The 14,271-nt window shown below is 42.4% G+C and overlaps 1 protein-coding gene across 1 annotated transcript in view; it reads left to right on the top strand.

Annotated features, from left to right (window-relative positions):
• LOC144327847 (uncharacterized) overlaps positions 1–6,015 on the top strand; it is a 40,367-nt gene extending 34,352 nt beyond the window's left edge. The window contains exons 4-5 of the mRNA XM_077929268.1: positions 1,880–1,975; positions 5,839–6,015. Of these exons, the coding sequence (XP_077785394.1) occupies positions 1,880–1,975; positions 5,839–5,938 (196 nt within the window). The 3' untranslated portion in view covers positions 5,939–6,015. The remainder of the gene's footprint in view (positions 1–1,879; positions 1,976–5,838) is intronic.
• The last annotated feature ends 8,256 nt before the right edge of the window (positions 6,016–14,271 follow it).

Genomic DNA, 14,271 nt, shown 5'->3' with positions numbered 1-14,271 from the left:
CTAATACCTCCCTCTTTGAGAATCATTTCACCATTAGTATATAGGAAAACTTATTTTTGCTCACTAGAGTCTACTCCATGGGATCCCTTAAGGAGGCTAGCTTGCCTCCTTTATTATTATGGAAGATCTAGGTTCAAATCCCCATTCAGTCATGGAGGTCATTGAGTGACACTGGGACAGACACTGTCTTTCAACCTAACTACCGTATTTTTTGCTCTATAAGACGCACCAAACCACAAGACGCACCTAGTTTTTGGAGGAGGAAAACAAGAAAATAAATATTCTGAATCTCAGAAGCCAGAACAGCAAGAGGGATCGCTGCGCAGTGAAAGCAGCAATCCCTCTTGCTGTTCTGGCTTCTGTAATAGCTGCGCAGCCTGCATTCGCTCCATAAGACGCACACACATTTCCCTTTACTTTTTAGGAGGGAAAAAGCGAGTCTTATAGAGCAAAAAATACGGTACCTCACAGGATAGTCATCATGAGGGTAAAAGGGTAGAAAGAACAATGTTTGTCTTGAAGGTAGTGTGTGGAGATGACGATTCAACCAGTCAAGGAAATGCAGCTTCAGTCAACTGCAGCCAAATGGATGAGAGTAAACAGACATTTACTTCATACAAATGGGATTTGGTGGTACTTCATACAAATGGAGATGTGGTGGCAGCAGGACCCCGGCTTTGGTGGGAGGGAAGAGGCAGCAACTTCCTGTTTCACCTCAGGTGGCGAAAAGGGATAGGCCACCCCTAGCAGCAGGTACTGCAGTGCAAAAGGCATGTTAGAAAACAGAACAAAAGCACCAGCATTATAATCAGGAGAATGTAACACAATATTCCCCACAGCTAAGTACACCCCCAATCTCTGTGCACCGTCTGCAGGTGTATGGCTAAAAGTGGCTGAGTGTGTGCTCTTCTTTTTAGAAACACTTTGCCTTGTTGACTTAATCTAAGCTTAATATATTTGTTTGACTGTGTTGCATATTTTGCTTTCAAACTGGCATGGGAGGGGGAGCCCCAGGAAAGTTTGATCAACACAAAAACACCAGGTGGGTGTTTGTTAGTTTTGACTTGTTGCTTGCCTGGGAGCTCTTAGAGGGAAAGTTAGAAAAATCAAAGTGGGGGAACCAATGGTTTTGCAATGTCTTCCATAAGGTCCTTTCCCAAGAAAAGGGATTTCAGAAGGTTGTCCCTCGTGCTGTCTTGGGAAAGGTACATTCTGATATCAAACTTACCAACAGCCAAAGCCAAAAGATACTATCGCTGTAAATATTCTTGTTCCAACTTGAGAATTCCTGCTATTCATTAGGAATTTCCCATATCAAAAACCCCATGGCCTCATACTATCATTACATGATATGCTAATTATAGTGTTTATCAAATACCTAATTAGTATTCTGTGCTACCACTCTGTTAGGTACATTGCTACAGATTGATAGAAGAAAACACAATCTTTAATATTTTGTTATCACATTTGAGAAGGTACGTTGAGTACTTCTGGTTACACTAATATAACAACAATAATCTAAGCAACAAATGCTGATAAAAGAAACAAGTTCAGTACGTTTCAGTACTGTGGAATAGTCCCATGTACAAAATGTTAAGACACCATTTTCAATCCTCACTGTCAGTTACCTTCAGGTGCCTTTACTGTCATAATGAAAGCAAAAATGGTTTTGGGCTGAATAACAATCACTTATTTGGAAATAAGGGGGCGAGTGTTTAATAGCTTTGATTATTTTTAGTCTAAATGTGGTATCAATCTGCTTTCATGAGAAATGAACTGATTTTGGTTTTCCAGTATTTCTTTGAGGATTACTTTATTACGCATTTACCTCATTTTGCCAAACTCCAGAATGATTCACAAAGAGCACATTTATTTTCAGATCTACAACTCAGAAAAGAGTTCAGGCACTGAAGCCACTGCTCCCTCCTCCAATAGTTAAGGACCAATGCTTTGGGAGAGGATTTATTCTAAACAGGTATGTAGAATTGTTTAGCTAATACCTTGTTATTAATGGGGCCCAATGTAATCCTTCTCACTGTGTCAGCTTGCCAAACTAAATTAGCCTACCCATAGGACTAATAATAATAATAATATCCACTGAAATATCGTATGTCTCACTTTTATTAGGCAGGCAGGAGAATGCCCTTTTGTGTTTTAAAAATATCCTGGTGACTTTACTACAGATCCAATCACTCCAACCTCCCCATTCCATTTGTCACATTCTCCACTTACATACAGACTGCATTTGTAACACCATGATTGACTTCAACATATTGTGTATGTGCTAACAAGGGTCACAACTAGCTGGTTGATCCCACTGGACCTTCCAGCAGCTTTTAACATGGTTGGTTACCGTGTTCTGTTGAGCAGCTGAGAACTAGGTCCACTCCTTTCTGGAGGGTCTCGGAAGTTAATGATGAATTCCACAGAGCTCTGTTGTATACGATGTATCTTTCTGTTTGAAGCCGCTGAGACAGATAATCTGAAGCAAGGTGTTATCATATCCTGATTAGAACCAGATCTGTTATTCTTTCACACCTGCTCGGGATTTATTGCATTTTATAAGCAAGCAGCTATTAAATATCTCTGTGCAATCACCTCCTTTTTACTTGCTTTGTGAATTCTTATATTCAGAAAAATAGTAATATATTTTAGCATGAGGGGTGGGAAGAAGACTTGACTAAGAGGCAGAAGCGAACGTACCTGCATTTGGGTACAAATTATTATGTGCATATGATTTGAGTTAAAGACCCACATTTTTACATCCATGGTAGTGGCGTTATTTATTAAATTTATATTCTCCGGGCATTTTACAAAATAATGGCAGTCAGATGTTTTCCACTAAACACTCTGCCAGCCATACAAAGGGTCTTGCAGCCAATTGGCTTAAAGCACTGTTGATTACTCACGATGCCCTTCCTGTGAGGACAGGCCCCGAAGTGTTGTCTTTTGATAACACTGGCTCCTTTAGAGCAATAATGCTGATACAGCTTCCTGTCTAATCGTAAAGCAATTACTGCACCTCCAGAGGGAAAGCACTTAAAAATGTCTAGGCTTAGCTTAGCTTAGACGGGATAGCCTTCCCTTGCTGGCCTTAAATGTCATTTCAAAATTGCCCATTTAGAAAATGTGTGACAAACCACAAAGCAATGGATAATGGGCATAAGATCTGCAGCATCTTGATAAAATAAGCCCTTCTGCAAAGGTTGTTGCAGTAGGAGATTGCTGCGATTTCCTGCAAGTTTCACTTGGCTCATGTAAAGCAAACTGGCATCTCTTCTGCAGCAGGTATGCACATTGAGGAGCCACAATTGGCTTGCAAGGGTGTGTGTGCTTTAGGATTGGCATATGACAATCAACACATGCTTTGTATGGCGTTTCCTGTAAAGCAGGGACAGCTTGCCCTCCATTTGGGGTCCTAGTTCAGTTCCCTCAAGCCAATTTTTCTGCCGTCCCCGTACCTCAGGAGTTTTGGTGGCAGGGGCAAATATCTTTTTAAAGTAGGCCCATTGCTAAAGTGTGGATTGTCCTGATGATGATACACCCTCTTCCTGGTTATAAATTCAATAATGGAGGGTCTTTGTGCATGTGGAGGCCAGTTTAAGAGGAGGAGGGAACCTACTTTGACCATGCTCACCACCAGGTTAGCTGCTGAGGACCACAGTCAAGAGGTCTTTAGAGCCTGCATGGTTCCACAAGGGATGGAGCCTGTCTCAGGCTGAAACCCGCATTCCACAATTGTGGAATCAGTGCTACTTTTCTAGAAAAAGAGGTGCCAGAATTCACCATAAACATCTCCCTTACTCTCTCTTTCCTGCTGAAAAAAAGCCCTGTGTGGAATACCTCAGGTTACATACGCTTCAGGTTACAGATGCTTCAGGTTACAGACTCCGCTAACCAAGAAATATTACCTCGGGTTAAGAATTTTGCTTCAGGATGAGAACAGAAATTGTTCTCCGGCAGCGCGGCAGCAGCAGCAGGAGGCCCCATTAGCTAAAGTGGTGCTTCAGCTTAAGAACAGTTTCAGGTTAAGAACGGACCTCCGGAATGAATTAAGTTCTTAACCCGAGGTACCACTGTACCCTCATTTGTTAAAACATTTCATTATGACATGACTGACTATCATTGCTATAATGTGCATATGGGTACAGGATAAGAATGGATGATAAAATGTCCTCATTCTACTGGGTTTATCTGTGTTATGATTCCCTCACACACCCCTTTTTGGGTGGCTTTGGAGGGGGAGAAAGAAAACTGCATCAGGAGTCTAAGGCTGCATACATATTACCATTTACTCTGGCTCCAGTGTGCTTCCACTGCTGGTGTCTGAAGTGATGTGCACACAACATTAGCCACAATGTGTGGCTAATATCCATCCTGTAGTTTCTTGAAAAAATGCTGCTGTTTGATGAGTCTTCCCTCAAGCCAGCTTCTATCTGATGACATTAGAAGTCACATTCACTTTCTAGTTAAGCTAAGGTATGTACAATTCAGACAGCAATTGCACATGCGCAGATAACAGCTTCATGAACAGGAGTTGGGGAGTTGCAGGTGTGGGGAAACAAAACAGATAATGCGCACTGAGTGAAGTCACACACCCCTCTGGTGTCTACAGCAACATGTAAACATGACTTGAAGCACATTGGGTGGGAAGAGAATGGCCTTGCTGAATTTAAGCTGCCATGTGTGGATAGATTAATTTGCTTTGTTTGGATTTAGAATAATAGAATCATAGAAATGTAGAGTTGGGACCATGAGGGTCATCTAGTCCAACCCCCTCTCTAATGTCTAGTAGGGTAGTGGCCTTCTGCAGTTTGTCTCTTCAAATCTTACCTTCCTAGACATGGTGCGTACAGATTATGTAATATATCGTCTGTAACATATCATTTGCGTGTCAAGACCCCAAGGCCTCCCCCTATGTTGAAAAAGACACATTGTCACATTATATTAGGTCAGGGGTCTGCAACCCGCGGCTCCGGAGCCACATGTGGCTCTTTTACACCTTTGCCGCGGCTCCGGGGCAGATACTAGCGAGGGGAGGAGGCGCATTGTGAGCTCCGACACTCCCCACTGTGGCGGGCGCTGTACTGGCTGTGACGTCACATGGGGGCGGTGTGTGCGTTAGTCACTCACCGTCCCGACATCACCTTCCTGCCCGCCTGCCCGCTACATTGTAAGGGGCATGTACGCTGGTCACTGCATTGAAAGGGGGCATGTACGCTGGTCACTGTTTTGAAGGGGAGTGAAGAACACACACACACAAAAAGGTAACTTGCTAATTTAACGTTTATTTCTATGAGGAGAAGTAATTCTGAGGGGTCAAACAAAGAAATAATAAAAAAGTGACAAAAAAGTTATTTTTATAATGACGAGTTTTGTGGCTCCCCGTTTTTTTTTCTTCGGAAACGGGTCCAAGTGGCTCTTTTTGTCTTAAAGGTTGCAGACCCCTGTATTAGGTTAATGGTTAATGGGCAAAATTTAGGACACAACTTTATTGGTTACAGAATGTGAGCGGTATTGGCTTAGGGAGTGGACTGAACCAACTACCGTATATCTGACTTCTGCCCGCCGTGCAGGGAGTCCAGGAAGGGTCAACCACCAATAGGGAGAGTCCCGCCAATGTAAATCGATTCAAGCTCCCCCAGGGTTCAAATTGAGGGCTGTTTGAGGTTGATGAAGCAATGTCCCATTTGCCCTAATGGACCAGTCTTCCCTGGACACTGGGAAACCACCATCGAATGTAAGCAAGGATATAGAAACCGGCAGCATTGTGTGGGAGGTGAATACGTGGTCTTGTGGGTGTATGTCAGCTAATATTTGCTTCATTGCTTGCTCCAGGAGCCATGAACACAAGCATCTCTACGTCAGGCCAAGGCATGAAGTTCTGAGCACTCTGCTGGATGACTCTCTGGACAGAAGGGGTGTGTATCTGGGCTGAGAGAAGAACTGTATCATTGAAGCAGAACAGAGAAAGGAAATGACTCAATCATCAAAAGGCCCTCCTTCCTCCGGGGAACTGTCCCTAATCAGTATTAGTCCCTTACAATAATACTATTTTAGAAGCACTGTGAACCAGAGCACTGCGTAGCCATGTAAACTGCTTCCTGGATTTGCCAAACAAAACACCGTCCGGCAATTAATAGAATTTTGCTATTAGCCCCGCTATGATAAAGCAATGCAAACTTTGCACGCTAATCGTACAGCCGTTCTGTTTTAGAAGGACATTGCTTACCGTGTGTGTGTGTGTGTGTGTGTGTGTGTGGTCATGCAAGGGAAAAAATGAGAGCTGCTTGGATTTTGTTTGGCTTAAAACATTGTGGCTATGGAAATTGTCCTTGTTACCCTTGCAAGAGTTATTACAAAGCTTCCTCACGGGAATTCCCTGATTAGTCACCGCTTTAGTATTAAGCTTGGATAGTTTGTAGTGCATGCCAAGGATCCAGTAAAAGCTCTACCTTTTTGTGTTTGATAATGAAATGAGGCTGTGCCAAAAGTTGGCAATAAACACTGTAGGCGAAGCAACAAGCACGCCATAGCTCTGGGACCGGTAATATTACTGAGACATGGTCCTTTATAATTAACAGTGATTAGACACAGAAACAGATGTGCAGCATCTCTGAAACAAATGAACTGTTTGTTCTTCTTTAATGCAATAGAAGGAAATTTCAGCAAAGTGAACAAAAACAGAGGCTGCCTTCGGGCTTCTCCTACATTTTCTTTGCCCTTTCCTCCCCCCCCCCCCCCTCACAATTAGCAGTCGCTCCTTCTGACCAAGATGGTGCCTCATGTGTCATGGGGCAGTTCTGGACTGTCATTATTTTCAGGTGGGATCCACGTACCAGCAAATTCAAGTTGCACAATTTGTGCCCTAAACCTGTTTCCTCCAAAAAAATGGAGAAAGTGACAGGAAAATTCACTGAAAGAACACTCTCGTTCTCTAGAGTAGGAGAACACTTGCTTGATGCAATGCCACATCTAACCTCCCTGCAAACAAACCACAATGAATGGTCAATAAATAACACTCGGGTAAAAATACCAAGGGATCTGCTTTTACATCCATTCCAATAGCCTCAGGATTCTTAAAGGCAAGCCCAGTGGTGTGGCGATGCTCCCAGGCTGACCTGAAAGGTGCCTGGATCATCTTGGCAAGTATGACCCTTAGGGAGGCCTCTCTGAACCTTGACTCACCTACTTCATAATGTCTAGCAGAAACCGCTCATACAACCATTTTTTATGTGTTGAGGTTAACGGAACGGCTTTGATTATTATTGATAGATATAAATAAATGATAAATGAAGTACACTTGTTTTGTGTGTGATTTTGGGAATTGAAACTGTGGCTGTGCAGACACCATACAGTTAAAGTATCCCTCCATGCAAATCCTGGGAACTGTAATTTACCACTCACAGAGCTGCAGCTCCCAACACCCTTAACAAACTTTACTTCCCAGGATTATTAAAATGACATGTCCTTTTTAAGTGTATCATATGCACATAGCCACAGTTGGGGTGTGTGTGTGTGTCCCCACTTTCCAAACAATCCTGGTCCCCAAAGGGTCTTGTGAACATTTAAATATCTCACTTCACTGTATCCCTGAAATATTGAAGTCAGGATGTGGGAAGTGAGGCTTTGGACCCAGGTTGAAATCTTTCAAGATTTTTCCAGCATATGAAAATGCACTGGAAAAGCATATTCGGAACATGAAAAGCAGTAGTCTGATTTGGCCCTAATCATGATTTTACACTATAATATTATCATATTATAATGTAAAATCATGATTAGGGCCAAATTATGAGGGAGTGACACATTTATATGATGATTTGTTTACCTGAGGCAGACTACATGACGAAAACCTCTAATAATAATAATAATATCTTTATTGTCATTGCCCCCTCTCGGGGACAACGAAATTACTTGGCTGCTCCATCCACCCAGGTAGGGCACTCCACACAAAATCAAATCAACTATAAAAACACTAATTAAAACAATACAGTATAAAACAGCAAGGAAGATTAGATGACTTTCAAAGTCCAGGCTTCCCATTCAGGGCCGAGATCGCTCTGGAGAAGAAGCTGTTCTTAAGACGGCTTGTTCTTGTCTTCATCGTCCTGTATCTCCGTCCCGACGGCAGGAGCTCGAAGAGACAGTGACCAGGATGCGATGGATCTTTTACTATGTCCAGTGCCTTCCTATGGCACCTTGTGGCATAAATCTGCTCTAAGGTGGAGAGTGGGCAGCCAACAATGCTACCTAGCATTTAGTGAGACAGATGAACAATTGTGATTTCCCTTGGCCCACTTTGGATTTGAATACCGTTGACGTTATAGGAGCAATTGAGCATAAAGGAGAGTGTCACCTCTTACAATTATCATACTATTTAATTTATTCAAAAGCATTTATAGCTCAAAAATCTCTAAGCAATGTGTACATGGTAGTGAATATGGTTACTGACTCGGTTCAGACATCATGCCACACCTTGCTTTGAGCTTCCCAACATACAAACTATGGTACAGAACTGTTTCTGCTTCTGGGGTGCAATTCAGACATGCCAAACTATAGCTAGCACCAACCAAAATTTGCAAAACCACTTCTGTCTGTGTTTCTGATTCTTGTTTGCTGTCTGATCACAGACTATGGTTTGAAAACTTGAACATTTCCCCAAACCATAGTTGTGATTTCTTCACAATGTTTTGGAGTGATACCTGAGTTGAGTCTGTGGGATCCAGCTGCATCACCACAAACTCCATGTTATAAGATGATTATCATTTGCATAGACTGTATGAAAACTTTATCTAGTGATGTGATTTCAGGAGATGATACAGTGGCCAAGAGGAGTCAATTAGGGCAAAGCTGAATGCCTGTGTTGCAATATCCAGCGATTTAATTAAAAAATAATGATGATGTTTTCTTCCAGAACTTCCTGCTTCAGAAGTGAATAAAGACTTTAGCAGCAAAGAGATTACAATTAAGCCTGGTCCAGAGGACATTATGAGACAATGAAGGGGAAGTCTGAATGAAGAGCTGCAGGAAGAATCTGGCGAATCCGTAGCCTCTTTCTATCATAGTTCTGTATGCTATTAAAGCACAACAGAAAGGCCACCTTCTGAGGTAGTCAGTATTGATATTCCTGTTGGCAAATGCTGGACATATACCATTCTGCATCCTAACAAGGGCTTTCTATTTGCTTCACTACATAAATCACTTTCCTGATTTCTTCTTTGTCATTGCAGTGCATGACTACTCTGAAGCTGCCCACTGCCGCTCACTGTTCTCCTGGTGTTTTGAATGTAGTCTAAATACCACTAGTAGGTTAGTTGTGACACCCAGAGTCAAGCTTGAATTCTACTTGGTACCCATCCATCTTGATTTCTGACAACCACATTCTCATATTTACTGTTTGATTGTCTGCCAAGGATCCCAGAAAGCCAGCTGGATTAGTAGTGACTTGTCCCAGTGCTCCTTCTGCAAAGCATACTTTAACAAAATGTTCCTTTTTCTTGCAATAGTAGCAAATAGAACCCTTTGCTAGGCAGAATCCTGCCATCAACATTTTTCCTTCCTGTTTCGTGAGTTTTGTGTGGTGGACTGTCCCTGTAGCTGTGACTTTGTCTTCAGAGTATCAATACTGTCAGTGTGAGGGTGGGGGTGGGGGTGGGGAATGCTGTTCCTTTTATGAAGGTCTAATGGTGGCCTCTTTACACTCTCTCATGCTACCTCACAGTGGTGAACACTTTTTCCAGGGTAAGTCTCTCATCCAATTGTAGTTTTTTGGACACTTTGAGTTTTCTGACATCCACAACAATTATGTCTCTGATCATCTCACAGAGGAGGATATCACATTCACAACGCTCAGCTAGGGAATATAGCGAGGTAATAAAATCATCCATAGGTTCATTTCCCTTTTTCATACGAGTATTAAATTGTGCCTGTCCATCAATCGCATTGCTCCTCCCAATGAAATGTTTTTCGAAACTTCCCACTACTTTATTGGATTTCTTTAACCCTACCTCGCTTAGCTTGAATGACATCTGCCCAATCCTTCATTAGATAAATGAGTGTATTAATCCCCTCTTTGGATTTGCTTTTTTAACCCTGAAGCTAGCGGGAGCTTCTCATATACGTGCCTCCATCTGGGTCACTCACCAGAGCGGGGACAGTCAACATGGCTCCCTCCAGATGTTGCTGGACACCAATTCTCATCATCCCTAACAATGGGCCATGTTGGCTGGGGCTGACAGATGTTGTAGTCCAATAGCCAAAGGGCGCCATATTGCCTACCCTTACACTATAGTCAGAGGAAGCTTCCCAAGCTACAGGCCTTTTCCTCACCACTGCTGATCTTGATATGCTGAGCTGTCTCTAGCACCATTCTTTTTCAGTCAGTTTGTGGGTGTGTGGAATCCACAGTACAGTACTGCCTCCATAAGTTATATGGAGTTCTTGATCAAGGTATCACTTTCTCTTTGCGCTTCACTCCAAGAACTTAAGAGGACAGTCACTGGTTCACATTGTATTTATATGAATGACTTTATCCCTCCTGGCCCATCATCAAAATCTGATTTTGGAAGGAGGAGGATACTTATTCTATTTTTCTTAATCAATGTTTGGTTTAGGATAGAGGAATCACATGTCCCATTTTACAAGTTTCCTCATTTTACTCCTCCAGTTTACAAATCATCACACAAACATCAGGAGGCTGCATTCAACTGTGTATGAGAATCTTTACACACAGGCCTCTGTGGAACAAACAGCTATTTTCACATGGGTACATGTGGCTGTCAGAAAAGGTAGTGTAATTTCAGAAGGAGGGCTGCATTCAAAGATTTTGAGAAACGCTGCACTAGACTAGTGCAGTCTTTAGATTCATATACTGATTACTGATGGCTGCTTTATGGTTATATTTGGTGTGGCAATTTTGCTAATTTATTATAGATGCTATTAGAAAACAGAGCTAATAAAAGCCATCATGGCAGGAGCCTAGAGGACAAGCAAACATAAGGACCACATTTCAGGCCTCTTTGGGCTTTTCATTCTGTTCTATAAGAGAAATGTCTAGTTTTATTAAACGCCATTGGTTGTCACAAACATGGGAAACAAACACCATTTTATACACAGCTTGTATGTCCTGCGAAAGGGACAGTATTGCAATTTATTGTAAATGACTCCCTGCACAATGCAATGTATTGTGCAAGAGAAATTTACACCTAAACCTTTGGGTTGCAAGGGCACACACAGCAACCTTGTGAGTTAAATGAGTTAAATCTCTCCCAGGTATCAAATGAATGGTTTTATCACTACCATTCAGGAATGAAATGTTGTCAAGAAGTTCCTTTAGAATTTTTTTTCCCCAGAAGAGAAAAATAAAGAGGAATATGATACATATAACAGAATGTCCTTCAAGTTTCCAGTGCCACTAATACATATGTGTCAGCTCACAGGGACTTTGCCATACCCGTGAGAGCTGGCATGCAAGGATGGGAATGTAGTTTATTTTAAGCTAGAAACCCAAGATCTACCAAGCAGAGCCAGGTGCAAAAGGTACAGTGGTACCTCAGGTTACATACGCTTCAGGTTACAGACTCTGCTAACCCAGAAATAGTACCTCGGGTTAAGAACTTTGCTTCAGGATGTGAACAGAAATCATACTCTGGCAGCGCTGCAGCAGCGGGAGGCCCTATTAGCTAAAGTGGTGCTTCAGGTTAAGAACAGTTTCAGGTTAAGAACGGACCTTCAGAATGAATTAAGTACTTAACCTGAGGTACCACTGTATATGGTTAGAACTGAAGACCAAGGTGCCCCTGAGCACATTTTAATTCTGGGAATTTCTTTTCCATACCAGAACTGGACTGAGCTTCTTCTTCTTCGGCGATCACTCATAGCCGAGTAAGATTGTCTTCCATAAACATGGTTTTAACAATGAGTCCGTAAGTGAGCTTATAGTCCTTTCATTGTTAACCCAAACTTTCTGCATTTTGGCAGCCTGAATGAAGGGTGTGCATGTATTTCTTTTTGTTGTTGATTGTTGAAAAAATTAGGAATCAGAAATGCTTGCCAATCTACATGTCACCGAAATCACTACTAAAGCTCGCTCCCCGCCCCCATTCTATTGCATGCCGCATTTTCCTATCAAAGAGAGGAAAGGGAAAACTGCGCCCAAGACATACCACACTGGAGTAATTTGAACATGCCAGGAGGCAGATGAGTGCGCTTATAGTCAAGGCTAAAGTTTGGCTCTCCAAAATTGTTTCATAGGCTTTGTGGCTTGTTATAAGCTATAGGCAATTTACCACTTGCAAGGAGCTAATTTTTGCCTTTAGAGAAGAAATGCCAACTCACTGTTTTAGGAGGGCCAAGTATTTCCAAAGGGAAATAGATTCAGGTAGGTAGCCGTGTTGGTCTGATGCAGTCGAAATAAATTTAAAAATTTAAAAATTGTCCAGTAGCACCTTAGAGACCAACTAAGTTTGTTCTGGGTATAAGCTGTTGTGTGCATGCACACTTCTTCAGATACCAAAGAATCTGAAGAAGTGTGCATGCACACTGTATCTGAAGAAGTGTGCATGTACACGAAAGCTTATACCCAGAACAAACTTAGTTGGTCTCTAAGGTGCTACTGGACCATTTTTTATTTGATTAATTTATTTCAAAGGGAAATAGGGACACGTTATATGGCCTTCAAAATTAGCCATTAGAAGTCTATTATTGGCTTAACACTGAAAATCTCTCTCTAAGGCAGTTCAAGCCTGCTTAGTGTGCCTGGGTGGAAAACTTCATGGGAACCCAGGATATACAGTGGTACCTCGGGTTACAGACACTTCAGGTTACAGACACTTCAGGTTACAGACGCTTCAGGTTACAGACTCCGCTAACCCAGAAATAGTAGCTAAAGTGGTACCTCAAGTTAAGAACAGTTTCAGGTAAAGAATGGACCTCCAGAACGAATTAAGTTCTTAACCCGAGGTACCACTGTACTGCCTTGAACTCAGTGGGAGAAAGCTGAAATAGAAATACAATAAACCAGGAATGAACAACTGGGTGACCTATAGATGTTGCTGGACTTGATGGGGATTGGAGTTCAAGATCAGAAGGGTACCCGGTTGATTTCCCTTGCAATAAATAAATGCAATGGATGACACTAAAGATCAGTGATGGATGAAGAGGTTGATCTTGCTAAACATAATATTTTTTCCTTTTGATCTGTGTTGCTCCTTTATCTTCATTTCTTTGAAATGAAAACAGCTGGGTTTCAGCTTTTTTGCATGTCTTAAATTCCACATCCTCTGGAACAGGGGTCAGCAACCTTTATCAGCCGTGGACCGGTCCACCATCCCTCAGACCATGTGGTGGGCCGAACTATATTTTTTTTGGGGGGGGGGGGAGAACAAATTCCTATGCCCCACAAATAACTCAGAGATGCATTTTATATAAAGGCACACATACTACTCATGTAAAAACACCAGGCAGGCCCCACAAATAATCCAGAGATGTATTTTAAATAAAAGGACACATTCTACTCATGTAAAATCACGCTGATTTCTGGACTGTCCGCGGGCCAGATTGAGAAAGTGATTGGGCTGCATCTGGCCCACGGGCTTTGGTTGCCTACCCCTGCTCTGGAAAGACCCTCAGGTGGCACAGTGGGTCAGTGTGTTTGGCTCTTAACCAGAAGGTCAGTGGTTCGAGCCCACTCAGAGATGGCTGTGGGCAAGATTCCTGCATTGCAAGGGGTTGGAATAGATGACCCTCGAAGTCCCGTCCAACTCTACAATTCTATAATTCTATGAAAGCATGAATTTTTCAGGTGGTTGGTTTGGCATGGGAAGAGATGGCCGTGTAGGACACACAAATACTTTAGCAGTACACTGACCGACAAACATATCTACATGCCTCTAGCTACCATCCCAAACATACCAAACAGTCCATTGTATATAGCCAGGCACTACGTTACAGCCGTATCTGTTCCAATTCTACAGACAGAGACTCTCACCTAAGAGATCTACAGCAAACCTTTTTAGAACTAAAATACCCAGCAGATGAAGTTAGACAACAGATCAACAAAGCCAGACTGATACCCAGAGAGAACTTGCTGCAAGACAGACCCAGAAAAGAAAATAACAGAACACCTCTAGTCATCACATACAGCTCCCAAGTTAAAACAGTACAACGCATCATCAGAGATCTACAACCTCTCCTGGACAATGACAGTTCTCTTTCTCAAGCTCTGGGAGGAAGACCTTTCATTGCCTACAGACAGCCACCCAATCTTAAACA

This window comes from Podarcis muralis, chromosome 1 (genome assembly GCF_964188315.1).
Source record: "Podarcis muralis chromosome 1, rPodMur119.hap1.1, whole genome shotgun sequence".
In the NCBI taxonomy this organism is placed as follows: Eukaryota; Metazoa; Chordata; class Lepidosauria; order Squamata; family Lacertidae; genus Podarcis; species Podarcis muralis.
This window is presented reverse-complemented; position numbering and strand designations above follow the sequence as displayed.